General features: G+C 50.4%; 1 protein-coding gene across 15 annotated transcripts in view; it reads right to left on the bottom strand.

Annotated features, from left to right (window-relative positions):
- Zmynd8 (zinc finger MYND-type containing 8) overlaps positions 1-17,295 on the bottom strand; it is a 132,808-nt gene that overhangs the window by 96,347 nt on the left and 19,166 nt on the right. Inside the window, exon 1 of one of the 15 annotated variants that reach the window (XM_023720742.1) lies at positions 6,824-6,926. The exons of 13 other annotated variants lie outside the window; for them this stretch is intronic. In XM_023720742.1, the coding sequence (XP_023576510.1) occupies positions 6,824-6,905 (82 nt within the window). In that variant the 5' untranslated portion in view covers positions 6,906-6,926. Of the gene's footprint in view, positions 1-5,524; positions 5,549-6,823; positions 6,927-17,295 lie in introns of those variants that run through there. One more of the 15 variants, XM_023720753.1, reaches the window with a different exon arrangement.

Raw genomic sequence — 17,295 nt, 5'->3', positions numbered from 1 at the left:
AGACTGACTGATCAGCAAGCCCACACACCTTAAGGAAAGAAGGCTCTCCTAGTTCTTTTAGAAAACGGCAGCCTTTACTTGATCAAGCTCCTTAGGCTAACAACGTAAACCCCACCCACAGGGACGTCCTGGGGGCCCATCACGATGGACGCTGCACTTAAGGGAACCTTCCAAAGAGATTAAGGTGCATAATATTCCCATGGACCCTTGGCTGAAAGACTTGAGTCAAGTGCACCCATCAACCCACCCTTGTGCATCCTCCCAGGGTCTCTTTCAAACACTCTTCTACTGCCACCAGCCCATCTTCACCTGCGAAGTCCAGAGTCTGTTCCATGGCTAACAGCAGTGTCTTGTTAGTTAGAGACACCAATGCCACAACTCAGTGCACCTTACATCCAGAGACACAAAAGCTAGACACCACAGGAGAGAGCACACTATGGGCACCGGGAAATCCAGGAAGGTGACTATCCCCGAAGACATCTGTTCCTCCTCCAGCTTTACCACTCTGCAAGTCCCAGCACGCAGGCTAGATGTGCACTGCTGATTCTCACGCCCATGGACAGAGGTGGATGGGGCCACCAGGGTCACACGCAAGGGCAGTAAGGGGGCCCTTTGGGTGGGAGGCAAGGCAGCTTCTCTGGGAGATGAGGACAGGCCTCTCTTGCCTCACTGAACCAATGTTCCAGAGACAGAGCCTCGAGAGGAAATTAAACGCTAATTGCAGGTACCCTGAGGGTGGACAGGCTCGACCGGTCGTGGGGTCACCTCATGACACCAAGATGGGGGTGTGGAGCAGCCATGATCTACACAGCAAGCCTCGTCCATCTAGTGTGAAATTCTCTTTCTCCACAGAACTGTGGCCTTCTAATACAGTGTCGGAGGAGCACAGCACTGCCGCTAGTCCACTGTAGCACCGTTCAGAGATCCAAGGCTAGAAACACCCCAATGTCCACCAAAGGCCAGTGTGATAATGCTACAGCCACAGAATGGAATATTCTGCACCACTGCGAAGGATGAGGTGGGGCTCAGTGGGCTGGAGCGCTGGCCTAGCACCTGTGAGGCCCTGGGTTCGATTCTTGACATCAGGACAAAACGAAAAGAACAGAATACAAAGCAGCTCTTCCTCAAATGACAGAGATCATTTGATCCCCAAGCTTCTGCATCAAAAGCAGAATGTATCTGGCCCTGTGAATGGGACATGAGCACCTCCCCCAAAAGACGATGTTTACATCAAGTGAAATACTCCTGGATAAATGCCAAAGCCCTGAAGCGCTGCAGGGACTGGTGGGCGCCTGGAGAGCACAGGTCCACAGGGACTGGGGCAGGATTATTTTTCACTGGATGCCCTTATGTACCGCGTTCACTGTGTGCCTGGGTGACGTTGCTGGTATCAAAACAAGGAAAATTAAAAGTATTTTGAAGGTTCAGTTTCACATTAAAAGGCCGCAGGTGCAAAGCAAAGCCTGTAATGAGCAAGCAAAGTGGCCCAGTTCAGGATAAAAACTGTCCCAGATGGACGAGTTGGGCTGGATGGCTTCAGGGTTGTATGTGGGTTTTTTGTTTGTTTTTTTGGCGAACCGGGGATTGAACTCAGGCCCTTGCACTTGCCAGGCAAGCGCTTATTCTACTGAGCCATCTCCCCGGCCCCTAAGGTTGTAAAACAAAGTAAAGTTTCAGATTTGTTCTGCCCAGACCTTTTTTTTTTTTTTTTTTTTTCAGAACTGGGGATTGAACTCAGACCCTTGCACTTGCCAGGGAAGCACTTACTTACTGAGCCATCTCCCAGGCCCCCTGTTCTGCCCAGACCTGACACTCCAAGAAATCTGCTCAGAATATAAATGTTTAAGGAAGATGTTTTTGGAGCTGGGCGTGGAGGTGCACACCAGTAATCCCAGCACTTGGGACACTAAGGCAGGAGGATCACCACAAGGTCAAGGCCAGCCTGGGCTACACACAACAAGTTCAAGGACTGTCTGGACTGTATTTCGAGACCCTGTCTCAAAAAGCAACAACAATAATCTTTAAAAAAAGATATTTCTCAACTCAAAGGAAATAAATTTTTATTTATTTATTTGTGTGTGTGTGTGGCCAGCTCAGCCTACCAGGGGGCAGGGCTGGCTGGCATGTGGTGCTGGGGGATTGAACCGCGGTCCCTGTGCTTTGCTAAGCTTGTTCTAAGTAGGTGCTTTAGACCACTGAGCCATCTCACCAGCCCCAACTCAAAGGAAATATATCCTAGAAAAAAACAGTATTTGGGCCAGGCCAAAGTAGGGCGCATGGAAGGCAAAGGATGAGGTCTACACGTATTTCGTTTCTGATTAGATTCTGAGAGAACTGTTTGATAGGAGTGTGGGGTGAAACCAGGAAAAAGCAAGGAGTACCATGTGCTTCCCAGTTTGCTCTCTGCCAGAATTCCCTAAGGCCCTCATGACAACAAGGTGGTCCAGTGACACAGCAGGTACTACAAAGGGTGCGGCAGTCAGTCGAGCAGCCCAGCCACACCCAGTGGTCCCCTGCTTGCAACAAGGGCACCAGCTCCTCCTGGACAGTCTGAAATCCCTGTGACTGAGGTGCCCTGGGACTACACAATGGTTCCCTTGGCCAGCAGCAGCAACAGCACCTGAGAATGTGCTAGAAATTCCCGTTCCCAGGCCCTGCCCAGATCTACAGCATCCCCAACACTGGGTGGAGTACTGTAACAAACCTTCCAGGCACTGATGCGCTCATGTAGGGTATGCAAGGGGAAGAGTCTGAGATCCCACACAGAACCAAACGGGAACAAGGGCCCACACCCATGAGCCACCTTCTCTCCTCCCCTGCCACTAAGTAGGGGCTGGCCTGGGACTCCAGAACAGTGAGCTTTCACCCTTGAAGGTCAGGCAAGAGAATAATGCCAAATAGGCAAAGGTCACCCAGGAAAGTCATTTTCTTCACCTCTTAAGGCCTCAGGACCTCGCCTGGAAAACTTGAAAAGGGGCCAGAAAGAGATCAAACCGAAAGTTCTTGCCTAGAGTCCACGCAAGCACTTCAGGGACCCATAAACAATCATCAGCCAATGTTCTGCACATGGACTTAGTAGGCGGTGGGGCCAAAGCTTACTTTACATTCTTAGAAGTGCCCCACACATTCAAGACTTCCAGGCCAGGAGATCTTAAAAGTCCTCTTCAACTTCTGCTTTTGGGGAGTGGTGTCAAGATAGAACCAAAGACCTAAAACATGTCTGGTGGGCCAGCCAGATAGCTCCGTGGACTAAAGAGCCTGCTCAGGCAGACACAGGGGCTGGCACCCCCAGGGCACACTGAGAAGGTGACTGAGACTGGGGCTGGTGGCACACATGCCTATAATCCCAATGCCTGTAATCCCAGCGCCTATAATCCCAGTTCTTGGGAGGCTGAAAACAGAAAGATCACCACTAGTCTAATCTGTGTAGTGAGACCTTGTAGACCCTGTACTAAGTACACACACACACAAAAAAAAAAAAAAAAAGCCTAGGAAGCACTCTACTACTGAGCTACATCCCTAGGCCTCCTCTTGAACTTTAAAATCCTTTAATTCTACAGGAAGGGGAGGGAACATTAGAAATAAATATACCATAAGCAACTTTGAGCTGGGAAAAGGTAATTTGCCAAAGTCTACCAGGAAACAAAGGGGTTACCAAGTCCAGCTCAATGGGAAGCCAGAAGCTGGGGAGACAGTTCAGCTGTCTAAGCACATGCCTGGCAAGTGCAAGGACCTGGGTTTGATCCCCAGTACTGCACACATATTGGGGCCGGGGAGATGGCTCAGTGGAATAAGCACTTGTCTGGCAAGCACAAGGGCCTGAGTTCAATCCCTGGTTCTGCAAAAAAAAAAAAAAAAAAAAGATTCTAATGAGAAGTCAGCTCTGGCCCAACGCTGACCACACCTAACAGTATTCTAGAGCTTCTAGTCTCATAAACCCCACTGCTGTTTGCTGTTTGCTAATACAAACATGCCGATTCCCCCTGGAGCTAATGAGAGTTCAGTGGCTATATCCAAGGGGTAGAAATTTAATAGCTTCCAAACAACAGACACATCTGTCAGCAGCAGGGGCCTTCTATGAAGGCTCTTAACACTGGGAAATGCCTGCTAGATCCAGCATCCTTGACAGGATGAGACAGCAGGTCAGCACTATGCCTCAAACACCTCCTGGCTGTGGCAGGGCCCGACCAACCCTCCACTGACAACAGGATGGCAGAGAGAAAGCTGGCTGTCGTCGTCGTGGTAACGAAGCCAACACAAGGACCTTTTCCAGAAAGCTGAGTCAAAAAAAAATTTTTTTTTTCTATAGTGATTTAATCCTGACAAGGATACACTGCTAAGTGCTTTTCATCTATAAACTTGGAACAATGACAGCCACTGTGGACTGAATCACTGGCAAATGGTTTGCCTCTGATCTGGAAGGTTCCTTCCTGCCCTCTTCTCAGTGGCAGCAAGGCCACTGATTCTATGGGGCTTGGCCCACACGGAGCCCTCTGTCTCCCACCCACAGCCCAAACTAAGCCTGGCCCAGCATGCAACAAGGCGGAGGAGGGAGCAGGGCTGCCTGGTGGGGAGGAGAGCAGTGACTCAGGAAAACAGCTTGGCATGGAGCAAGCAGCAGCAGAATTTCGCCCTCCTGTGACATTTCCCTGAAATCTTAATAATATGGGGAGAGCTCCTGGGTATTAAGAGCCAAGCACATGATCAGCTCTTTCCCAAACCTGCATCTTGTGAACCACCAGAAATAAACCCACTCAGCCCTTCCTGGATGTCCTCTGACTGAAGGGCTGCTTCATCTCCAGACAGCCCTGCTCTTAGCTTTCCTGAGCCCTGGGTATTAACAACTAAGACTTTCTTTTATTACATGCAATGAGTGACGCACTGTTCAAAAACACTTCCCATACAGCTGCCCAGTGACAGAGCTGCGACTGGAACCCAGGTGGTGAGTGTGGCGCCTCATGTGAGGTCCGGGCTCATGACCACCACAGATGGACCTCCCCCTCAGCGATTTGCAAGAGGGCTTCCAAAAATGTAGGATCCACAGTTTCAGGGTTCACTCTGGTTTTGGCTCCCCCCATCCCCAACTACAGATGGAGGGATGGGGGCAGGAAAAAGCCAAAAAAAGAATTCCAGAAACTAAGAGAACTAAAACACTGCATAGATGCCATTCCCTCAAAGGCAGCCCCCAAGAGCACATTCACAGCCCACTCTTCCAAGGACAGCATCAGAAGCGGCTATGACCTACAAAGAGGCTGACAGGCCAGGCGTGGTGGCACACACGCCCCTGTAATCTCAGCACTAGGGAGGCCAAAAAAGGAGAATCACTGCAAATTCAAGGCCAGCCCGAACTACATAGGGAGACCCTGTCTCAAACAAGAACAAAAGAGGCGGGGGTGGGGGGCTGCAGAACCACCTCCCTTGCTAGGCCTCTGGACCAACCACACCAGCCACCCTGGTCCTCCACCCACATCCGGTGCCTGAGTCATAGAACTAGCTGTTCTCTTGGGTCTAGGAAATGACATACTTAACAGGGAATTGTCTGTCTCCTCCCTCCAGGGAGAGGGCCGCAGCTGAAAAGGCCACAGCGTCGTGCGTTTTCGCGGGTGTTAAATTTCCTTATAATGATGTCCACAGCCAACCTGCTGGGGCCTGAAGCCTAAGTGGGATGACAGTCACGTGGCTGGCCAGGGCTGGAAAACTGGGACAAGTTGGTCAACCATAGAGAAATCAGGGGCAACACACTCCTAAGGACTGGGTCACACATGACAAAGGCAGGGGCCCACAGTGGTCAGGAATGTGCTCTCTGGTATCAAAGAGCATGTAAGTGGATGACCTTAAGGAAGGCAATTAACCTCCATGGGCCTCCATGTTTCTATAAAAAGGAGAAAGAGTATCTCCTAGTTATCAAAAGATTAACTGTTAATGCAGGCAAAGCTTTTAGTATACCAGGCAAAAGGTACGCATTCAATGATAACTTTTTCAACCAAATTCATGCCTCCTCCTCTACAAACCCCTCACTCCAAAAGAAGAGCTAGCTGTCTCCCAAGAGCAAATCAAACCAATCCCACAAGTTCAAAGATACATAAGACATGGAAGATGCCGGCCTATTTAAAGTGGAGAGCAGCAGGTCCGCGAGATAGGCTATCTGCATTTCAATCGGAATGTAAAAAATCCAGGGTTCCTCGGGTGACTGCAAAGGCAGGGTCAGAGGCAGCAGGGCCCCAAGCAGTCACAGGAGGCTCTGGCAGAAGCCACCGGCCTTAGCGCACAGCCGCGCTTCAAACAGGACCACACAGGGCTGCCGCCCAGAAGCAGCAAAGCTGAGCAAGGGTGGTTAATCATTTCCAAAGCAACTCCCAAAGACCCAGAGCAGATATCCAAACAGGCTTCCCTCCCCAGGAATCTCAGGCCCTCCCCACCCAATAATTACATCATAAAGAAACAAAAGCCCAGAATTTCCTCCGGGCAGAGAGCAACAAGGGCAGAGAGCAAAGAGGAGAGCAAAGGCTGGGGGCAGGGGGCAAAACGATCCTTGTACACTCTTGAGTCTTCCAAGGAAAAGTCTTCCTAGCCATCCCCTTAATGGGTCTTAGCTTCCAGCTCCAGGACCAGGCTGCACCTACCCTCCTGGGCCTGCCCGGCCTAGTGGCAGAACCGGCACCTGGGAGCCTGAGCTGCCAGGAAATACACGGGAAGGGAGCTCAGGCTGCAGGATGGGAGGCTCCGTTCCTCCCAAGCAGGGAACGTGTCATCTCACCAGCAATCCCAGGTACCTCGACATGAGGCGAGCCAAGTACGGGCCACGCAAGGAGGCAGCACCTACCTGCCATGGCGACGGCGTAGCTGCTCGGAGGGCCTGGCCTCTCTTTTGCTAAAGAGAACACAGGCTCACTCACGGCAGACATTCCAGCTTCCGGCTCCTCAGCGGCCTCTCCAAGGGGGAGGAGGAAGGAGCAGAACGGACAGGGAAGAGTCACCACTTACCAGGCCAGCCCTTGTCTTGTACACATTAGGTCGCCAGGCAGGGCAAGGACACTGTCACCTTTGCAATGAGGCAGTCTGAGACAGAGACTTGCCTTCATGTCCCCAGGCTTTGGCTCTAATTTATCACCTTCGACAGCAGTACCACTAAGCTCAAAGTCTCCCATGCACCGCAGCAAAGAGACATTTATTTCTACGGATGTGAATAAACACTGACTGGGGGGGGGGGCTGCAATCTGCACACTGACTGTTATTTTTAATTTTTTAAAAATTGTTCCAAATGATATTTAGTCCAGATGCACCCCCTGAAAGTGAGAAAAACGCCCTGAATCCAGGAGGAATAATCCCTTTCCACTAGAAGGCCTTTTCTACCCCACAAGAATACAGAAGTGGCGATTAAAGGGCACATTCATATGTAAGAGATGAGCTTCCTAACTCGCCTGGCAGGGCAGAAATTGCATCCATCTAGGGAAAAGAGGCTGATTTACAAATGAATTCCGTGTTTAGCCCTCCTCAACAGGGGCAATAGCAAGCCGGGCCTTTCCTCCTCCTCAGCCGGGATGAGGCCCAAGGAAAAACGAAAACATCACAACAGGGATTTCCTGGTTCAAGAATGGCTCAATCGAACTGCACCAAGAGGCAGGACTGAGTCCCTACAAGAAAGCACCGTCCCCCACCCATGCCGCAGCGGGCCCCAGCCTGACGGCTGTGTCCAACATGGACACATATTTTAGGCCCTGCAAACACAGCCAGATCACGAGAATGCGGAGTAACCGGCTGCTTTCGGCCTTCACCACTGCTGGATCTGGAGGCTGAGGCCCGTTTGCGTAATTTATCCAAGCTGCCAGGACGGTCGTGGTGGCCCCACCCCCACCCCATGGTTGAGTTTCTGAAAGCCTTGGTGCCCTGGCTTTGAAACCACCCTGGGGAACTGTGGCATCAGAGGCCCATCGCAGAAACAAAAGGCGATTCTGGGCCTGCAGCAGCTTGAGTACAGAAGTGGGTTTCGAGAAGAAAGGCAAAGGAGCTTCAGAGGGCTGGTGAGATGGCTCAGTGGTCTAAAGCACCTACTTGGAACAAGCTTGCCTGAAGCACAGGGACCGCGGTTCAATCCCCAGCACCACATGCCAGCCAGCCCCGCCCCCTGGTGGGCTGAGCTAGCCACACACACATAAATGGATAGATGGATAAATAAATAAATTTAAAAAAAAAAAAAAAGGAGCTTCAGAAAGGCAGGGAGAGCCGGGCATGGTGGTGCGCACTGTAACCCCAGCACTCGGGACACTGAGGCAGGAGGATCTTTTCAAGTTCAAGACCAGCCTGGGGACTACAAAGGCCAGCCTGAGCTGCATAGCTCGACCCTGTCTCAAAACAACAAAAAAATGAGTCAGGAGAAAGAAGAGGAGCCACTGGGAACCAAGCAATGTTCTCCATGGCCTCTGGGAGGGTGTGGGGTGACCTCTCTGAAAATCACCATAATGGGGGCAAGAAAATGCCAAAACTAGGAAAAAGGGAGACCCCTCCCTCCCAAGGTCAGCTCCTCAGGAGCCACTGGTAAAGCAAAGATTCCAGCTGCACAGTGTCAGAGGGCTGTGCTAACATCCTGGGGAGGTAGGTTGGGGGCTGATCCTCTCCAGCACCTAAAATCACAGGTGTGTGAACCAAGGACCAGGGCGGCCACCACTGCCTGGCTGTCCAAGTGGAAAGCAGGAATCAACAGCCACGCCCACAGGAAGCAGGTGAGAGGCTGACCACAGTGGCAGCTGTGCAATAGGATAACCAACCACAGAGCCATCAAAGTCTGTGACCTAGCTTGGCACAAAATCCTAGAGGAAGAAGGGCACACAAGGATCACCCAGAAAAGGAGCAGACACTGGACTCCTCTGACTTCTTTCTGATCACGTGCACACATTCAACTATAGAGGCTATTTTTCAGCGCCTACAGGGAACACAGTTAACAGCAATATATACGGAACACTCACGGCCAGCTACTGCCCTGGCCTGGGACCGTAGTATCTGTACCTGAAGCTTCCAGCAAGAGGCTCAGGACATGTCTCCAGAATTAGTCAGGTGCCACTTGAGAAGGGCTCAGGTGTTCTCAAAGTGTAAAGCAGGGGTTCCCAACAGGGTTCCCCAGGGAACACTCAGCAATGTCTAGAGACACTGCCACAGCCACAGAGTGGGGTTGCTACTGGCATTTAGTGGATCGCTAAATACCAATGGGGCAGCCCTACATCCGAGTGACCAGGCCGGAAAAGTCTGCTGTGCTGAGAATCCCAGGTATCAGGCATTTTCCAGGGAGCTGCCAGGCAGGTCTAACTCTGAGCAAATACACCACCCACAGCGGCTCTGCATTCACCACAAGGAAAATGATTCCTAATGTTTCACCTGACAGCCGAATTCAGATTTCAAAGAGAAGAAAACAATGGGCCCGATCGGTGCACAGACAGTGAGCCAACTCCCTCACACCTGGGATGAGGCCGCCAGGCAAATGGGTCAGAAGCCGGCCCCTGTCGTGTGGGCGGACAAGAGCCACCCCTTGCCTGAACACGTGTGACTTGGGAGACCCTGTTCTAAAGACAAATAATTAACTTCTAGTACTCAGACGCTGCGACAAGCAGTCTATGGATGTCCCCACTGTACAGGCAGGCAACTGGGGTCCACAGAAAGCAGACCCACCATGGAAACATGAAGAAACAGTAGAGAAAGAAGGCTGAGCAAGACAAACACTACACGGAGAAAGAGTTCTCTATTCCTTTTCAAACTGTACTCCTGTGTTCACAGCCACTGTTCACTGAGAAAGGACTTTAGGAAGCCTCCCCAAACAACGCCATGAGGTGGAGTACCCATGTTATAGGTGAGGCCCCCAGAGGTGATGACATCAGTTCTGTGCTAAAAGGCAACCAGACTGGCCCAGCCTCCCTGGAAGCCGGGCGCCACTCCAAAGCCCTTCACCACACAGGTCAATTGTCTCTCCCAGGGATCTGAGTGCCACTTGGTCATTCTCCATTACCAGGCACTCGGTTGGCCAATGCGGGACGCCAACACAGACACAGCATGTGGGCTCTCTACTGCCAGGCCTCTCGGTCTGCATCCAAGCTGAGCTGTGCCCTCAGCTGGGTTACTTCGCCTCTGCGCCTCAGCTGTTAACTATTTAGAAGCTTCCTAACAGGGTTGTTAAGAGGGCTGAAGGAGACAAGCAGGCACACTGAAGTGAGCAACTCAGGTTTTGGAGGTTTGTCTGTTTGGTTTTTTTATATTTAGGACAAGGGTCTACAGGATCTCACTACGTAGATGGGACTCGTGGTTCTCCTGTTGCCAGCCTACCAAATGCTGGGATTACAGATGCGCGCCCCACACCCAATCTCAATCACTGTCTCAGCATGCCTAGGATCGAACCCCAGCCGCTGCGCTCTGCCTCAGCACCGACAGTTTTTGCATAAGAGTCACAGCAGAAAAATAATACTGATGCAGAACCTCCGACCAGTTTTCCCTAACCTTTCCCTAACCTCGCCATGATTTGCACCAGAGCACAGTATCTCTCCTAGCATGTTTCTGAGGAGGAGTTCACAGATAAGAAACAGTGTCCATTCGCAGTCAATCCTCTCAGGCTCACCCAGCTCGAAGCCAGGCTCAAAATCCTTCCAGGGCTCGGGATTTTCACAGGGATCAGAGCAGAACTCCTCCGTGGGGCCTCAATTTTGGCCCCACCCTCTCCTCCTCCCTGGACTCCTTCCTAAGCGCCAGCTTCCCAAGGCTATGACAGGCTCATGACAGGCCCTGGGCAAACAACTTCCTGCTCCTCTGGCCGTGAGGCCTTGGACAGGTCACACCACCTCTGACCAACAATTCCACTCATCTGCAGAATGCATTAAGAACGCTGAACCAGGGCCAAGGATATAGCTCAGCAGCACAAGTGCCTGCCTGGAAAGTGCAAGGTCCCGAGTTCAACTCCTGGTACTGGGGAGGAGGGGGAACAAGGCTAACTGTTGAAGGATTGAGATGATGAAAATGCTTAGGAGGTGGCAGGAACCTAGCAAATGTTCCTGTGCCCTTCCTGTGCCATCCTCGCCTCTGCCTGTCCTTATTCAGCCCAACCTTCAGCTGCCCCTCCAGAAAGCCTGGGGACTATCAGCTGACTGCCCTCCTACCTCACTAAAGGAAGGAGGCTCTTTTCAAACCCACAGAGGCGGAGGCAGCAGTCCTGCCTTCCTCCCACGGCCTCTCCTTAGCCACTTGACTTAGCAAGACCGACGCTGCAGCTGGGTGTGGTGGCACAAGCTCTGGGAGACTGAGGAAGGCCGATCCTAACTACCAGCCCAGCACAGGGTGGTAAGGCCCTGTCTCAAAATACCAAAGGAAAAAAAGGGTTGTAAATGCAGCTCAGTACAAAGATGTAGGGTTCGACCCCAGTACCACAAAAATAGCAGAACTCCAGGGTCGCCAGAGATAAGACTCCTGCTCCTCCTCCCCATTCCTTCATTCCCTCAACTCCAATCACCGTGGGCCTCCTGCCGGCTCCTCAGACAAGACAAGCTCCTCTGCATTCAGTTTACCCCTCCATCTAGAATGTTCTGTGCCCCATCTTCCCCATAGTGTTAACTTTGGCTTTTGGCTCAAATGTCACCTCCCCAGACAGCAGGCTATCCCTGACCACCGCAGGCTCCAGCCTCCTGATTCTACCAAGCCCATGGGCTTTTCCCCTTCCCCGCAGTCATCCCCAGCAAGGAATTATCAAAAAGCATCTTCTTCCTTTGCTGGCTCACTTGCTTATCTGACTGTCCACCCGGCGGTGAGAACTGTCAGTGTGAGCGCCCGTGCTTTATTTGCTGTGCCCCAGCCTGGCTGGGCAGTTGTCTTCAAAACCCCTGAGCAGCGGGGCAGGGTTAACAAGACCCCTGGGGCATGCCAGGCACCCACAGGAAACTTCAGTTTTTTCCTCTCCGGTCTCAGTCCAGCAAACACAGCAGGCAGTCAAGTCATTTCACAAAAGAAAGCCTGGCCATTTCAGGGCCCAAAGAGACCCCAGAACAGGAAATCCCTCTTTCAACAGCTAATCAGCCTCTTGCTTCTCACCCCAAAGGCCTATTCCCCTAGAGACAACCTGTGAGTGAGGGGATCTAACCTGGATGCAATGGGCCCTGCACCAAGCAAAACTGCACCATAGACACCCCACTGGGTCTCCTCATACGCACCCCACCCCCAGCTTCTTAGAGAGCTTCTGTTTCAGAACCATCCAACTGTGAGAAAGGGAGTGGCTTTCTCCAGGGAAAAGGCGCTCTGCACCAGGAGAAAAGCACCACCCGTTCCCTCCTCACCGGGAGGCCAGTTTTCCGAATTTCCAGCCTCATTTCTTTGCCCTCATAAGTCTGAGGCTCTCTCCGGTGACACCTTCAAGGAGGGTCCTCAGCGTTCCTGGGATTCTGCAATCCTATGACACAAAAAGCAAAGGCCCATCCCACAACCCTGATCCAAGCATCTGCAGCATAAGGGCCCAGCCCTGAACTGACAGAAGAAAAACATTTTCCTAACACAGCTTCCCTCCATCACGTCATTCAATGGACACAGGTAGGGAGACTCACACTGCTCTTGCCAGCCTCTGTCAGCTCCCTCGGGCCTATGGGCATCAACGTCCCAAACTTGAGTTTAGACTTTTAAGATGGCCACCTGTGACACTCCTCAGCTCCTACAAATATCATTCTACCTGATCCCAACCCAAAAAATAGCAACAGGTATGAAAGATGTGTCTCAAAAGGAAGAAGACAGTGGAGAGAGTCAGGGGAGGGCGATTAAAATAGAAGATAAAGCCAGAGCGTGGGAAGAGTCCCTACGCAGAGGGAACAACGACCTCCAGGGGGAGGGAACAATAGCCTGAAAACCTGCAGCTGCAGCCGCAGTCCAGCCAGAGCTGGCCGCCTCCCCGCACACACCTGCAAGCCACACCCAGCCCACTGCAGGTGGAAGTCTTGAAAATCTAAGAAAGCTGTCAGTAGTTAAACATGGGTAAAAATTAGCCAGGGTACACTGGCCCAGACCTGGGAGGTTGAAGCAGGCATCTGGGCAACTTAGCAAAACCCTGTTGTTGCTGGGTGGGGTTTTTGGTTTTAAAAAAGGGGGGGGGGGCTGGAGAGATGGCTCAGTGGTCTAAAGCACCTACTTGGAACAAGCTTGGCAAAGCACAGGGACCGCGGTTCAATCCTCCAGCACCACATGCCAACCAGCCGCGCCCCCTGTTGGGCTGAGCTGGCCACACACACACACACACACACACACACACACACACTAAATGTTAAAATAAAAAAAAAAAGGTCTGGGATACAGCTCAGTGCAAAGGCCCTGGAGATGAGGGAAAGGAAGAGGAGTGAAAACTGAGTTTTAAAACCCAGATTTCTGTTGTCTACTACAAATAAAACTGAGTGAGATGGAGGGCCTATCACCCCAACTCCTAACCTCCCAAAATGAGGAAGAAGGGTCTAGAGTTCAAGGCCAACCTGCCCCACAGGACCCTGTCACAGAAAATAAAATTAAATAAATCACAAGATCAGGCCACACAAGGGCCCCATTTCTTAGGGAACAACCTTCTAGGGGGTCCCACTTGGCGGAACCCTAGATGCCCTGCTGGCCAAGACCTCTACCATTCTTAACTTTCAGATAATTAAATGGAGCCCTGCAAATCCCTTGCAGAGCGTGCGGGGCTGAGGAAGCGAAGAAAGGCCACAAGGCAAACAGAAGGATCAGAGATGAGGGCTGTTTTATCAGGCAGGTCAGGTTCCAGCAAGTCTGACTTCATACAAATCATAAAGATTTGTTCGTATTTAGGGGAGCACAGAGGGAGAAACACAGCTGAAAATATATCATACGGTTAACTCAGGTTACCTGGCAAGAAAAAGGCTTTCTGGCTTTTTTTCTTTGCATACTTTTTCACTCCTTTGTGAGGAGATGCACTGATTTTATAATTTGAAAGAAAACCCAACAAACCATTCCCCCGCTTAATGTTAATTAGTTTACAGCTCTTGGAAGACATTGTTCGTGGGAAGACAACGCCTGCAAGGAGCAGCTACTAGCCTCACCAGCCCCTAACAGCTCCAAAGAGGTGAGAGAAACCGAGTCCTGAGAGAGTTCGGGAGAGGAATAATTACACCAGCGCAAAGCCAAAGACAGGGAGAGGGCGGCCCAGCTCCCAGGCCTCGCCTGCTCAACTTCTCCGCAGTCGGTGCCAAAATGCCCAGGGCCTCTACAAGAAGTGCCCATTTGGGAAGGTAGGAAGAACACACAGTCTTTGTAAATCTTTTCAAAGAACAAGCAGACCTGGAAAGGTCTGATGAAGCAACCTGTAAACACCACAATAATCATCCATGGGGTATGTTCTGTGCTGTGCTCATCCCTGGCTAGGAGTTTCCACCTACACACCCAGCGCAGGCCTCGCAATAGAACAGTACCCTCAAGTAGAACTCTCCATAACAGTCATGGTCTGTATCTCTGCTACATGGGGAACTTTTCTTTTTTAATACCCCAGTGCTGGGAACTGAACTCGGGCCTCATGCACCCTAGGCAAGGACACCAGCATTAAGCTACACCCCCACCCCTACTCTGAGCCCTGGCTGGGATCTAGGTCACACAGGTGGCACAGGAAGGAGGGGGGAGATAGCTCAGCAGACTGAAGTGCCAGCTCAGGCAAGTGCAGGACCACGGTTCGAATCCCGACACCACATGCTACGCCAGCCCTGTCCCCAGGATGGGCTGAGTCAGCCAGAGTCCAGGCATAGTGGCACATATCTGCAATCCCAGTGCAAGGGATACTACAAGCAGGAGGTTCACCACAAGTCCAAGCTGCACAGTGAAACCCTGCAACAACCAAATATATTTAAAAAACAAAAAAACAGTCTGTAGGGCCCTGGCAGTGCTGGCCCCAGGCAGACCAGAGTGCAGCCTTGGATCTGTCCTCCAGACACAGTCATAAGAAACCCCTGGAAATAGAAGGCAGAGAGAGCAAGCCCTGGACTCGTATTTCACAAAGAGCCCAGTAGAAGTGATATGCTGGGAAGGGACCAAACCAGAAGGGAAAGCAGCACATGCTGGGGCACAACTGTAATCCTAGCACTCGGGAGGATGAGGTAGGAGGACTGCCAAGAGTTTGAGGCCAGCCTGGAATATACACGGAGTTCAAGACCAGCCAAAACTACACACCAAGAAAGTTGTTTAAAAAAAAAAGAAAGAAAGAAAGAAAGAAAGAAAGAAAGAAAAGGGACCATGTCTAAGAGCACACACCACCAGGCATTTCAGACATCTGAGCCCAGAGATTACTTCCAGCCATTGGACTATGCTGGAAACAAAGCCATCCAGAGGGCTGCTTTTACCTCATTCTCTAGGATAAAAGTTCTACGCACCAGATAGTCAAAATCCAGTCATTCATTTTTTTTTTCATTCAAAATAAAGATCTGCTGTACCTTAATGAAAAGAGGAATGATGCTATATTAAGACTAGTGCAGTTTTTGGTAAAAGAGTAAAAGCCAAAGGCAGGACTCTCAATTGGAGCAGAGAGGAATTTCAAGGGAGAGGCTAAGTACCTGTGGTCAGAGGTGGAGCTGTCAAAGCCCAGAGGTCACCTGTGGATGGAGGGGAGAGAAGATCACAGGGAGGGGAAGTTCGCAGGGCTGTCTGTCAGGGGCCAGCACAGGAGGATTTGAGGACTGTGACCTTCATTCTACACACCAGGGAAAGCTGGGCGTGGGGCTGTGGGTAGTGTGCTTAGCATGTGCAAGTTCCTTTGTTAAACAGTTACCAGCCTACAACCTCAACATCTCATAGGTCTACGCACAAAAGAAATGACAGGGCCAGAGACATAGCTCAGTGGCATAAGCACCTGCCTGGCAAGCACAGGGTCCTGAGTTCAATTCCCAGTACCAAAAAAAAAAGTACCCTGAAAACATCTGCTTCGCAAACACTCAATATACAAACATTCACAGCAGCGTAGTTCAAAATAATCAAAGCTGTAGACATAATCGAAGAGATAAAAGGATAAACGAAGTGTGACATACACACGCAATGGGAGCCTGGAGCCCCAGCTACTTGGGATGAAGTGCAGCTGTTCACGCCCATGAGTCTGAGGCCAGCCTGGGTAACAGCGGGGCCTCATCTCAAAGTCTACGGTGCGCAATGGCGCACACCTGGAATCCCAGCACTTGGGAGGCTAAAGCAGGAGGGCAGGATCACCATGAGTTCTAGGCCAATTTGGACTGCATAGTGAGTTCAAGGCCAGCCTAAACTACAGAGCAAGACCCTGTCTTATAAATAAGTAAAAATAGAATCCACCATCAATGTAGCAAAAGAAAATATAGATTGAGCATCTAAACCTGAAATCTGAAAACCTGAAGTCCAATGTGTAGCAAAATCTAAAACATGCTGAGTACCAACCTTATACCACAAGTGGAAAATTCCACACTTGATGCCAGGTGAGAGATCAAAGTAAGACAGAAACCCAGTGACCAGGGAGATAGCTCAGCAGTCTAAGCGCCTCCCTGGCAAGTGCAAGGACCCAGGTTTGATCACCAGTACCACATGCCTTGCTGGCCCCAGAACCCCAGGCATGCTGAGCCAGGATTATAGGTGTGGGAAGGCTGAGACAGGAGGATCATTACGAGTCTGAACTGTGTAGCAAGACTCTGTATCAAGGAAGGAAGGGAGGAGAAGGAAAGACAGACTAAAAATATTACTGTCTAAAATAATCAGGGACAAACTGCTCAGGCCGCACTTCTGTCCCTCTCTCGGACAGAAGCTTTCTTTCCCCAATAAATATTCTGCTCTTAGCCTCCATTTGTTCCTAAAATTCATTCTTTGACTTTAGAGAACATGAACTCATCCTATCAGGGGTTTCATTCCCCTATATCAATATTATGTACAAGGACAAATTTTCTATGATGAATGCGATTACTATATCTAAAATGTACCAATAGGGCTGGGGAGATAGCTCAGTAGAATAAGTGCTTGCCTGGCAAGTTCAAGGTCATGAGTTCAATCCCCAGTACCACCAAAAATAAATAAATAAAATAAAATGTACCAATAAAATCTGATTTAAAAAAATAAAAATAAGTTAATATACAAAAATAAAATGACCATGAGACTACGTGCATAAAGTGCATATGAAACAGTAACAAATTTCACATTAAGATTTGGGTCCTTTCTCTAAAATATCTCATATAGAAGGCCGGGGAGATGGCTCAGTAGAATAAGCACTTCCCTGGTAAGCGCAAGGGTCTGAGTTCAATCCCCGGTTCCGCCAAAAAAAAAAAAAAAAAAAAAAAAAAAAAGATCAAT

The sequence above is a fragment of the Octodon degus genome, unplaced genomic scaffold (assembly GCF_000260255.1).
Source record: "Octodon degus isolate 3935 unplaced genomic scaffold, OctDeg1.0 scaffold00077, whole genome shotgun sequence".
Classification (NCBI taxonomy): Eukaryota; Metazoa; Chordata; class Mammalia; order Rodentia; family Octodontidae; genus Octodon; species Octodon degus.
The sequence above is the reverse complement of the archived record's forward strand: the minus strand, read 5'-3'. Positions and strand labels throughout refer to the sequence as shown.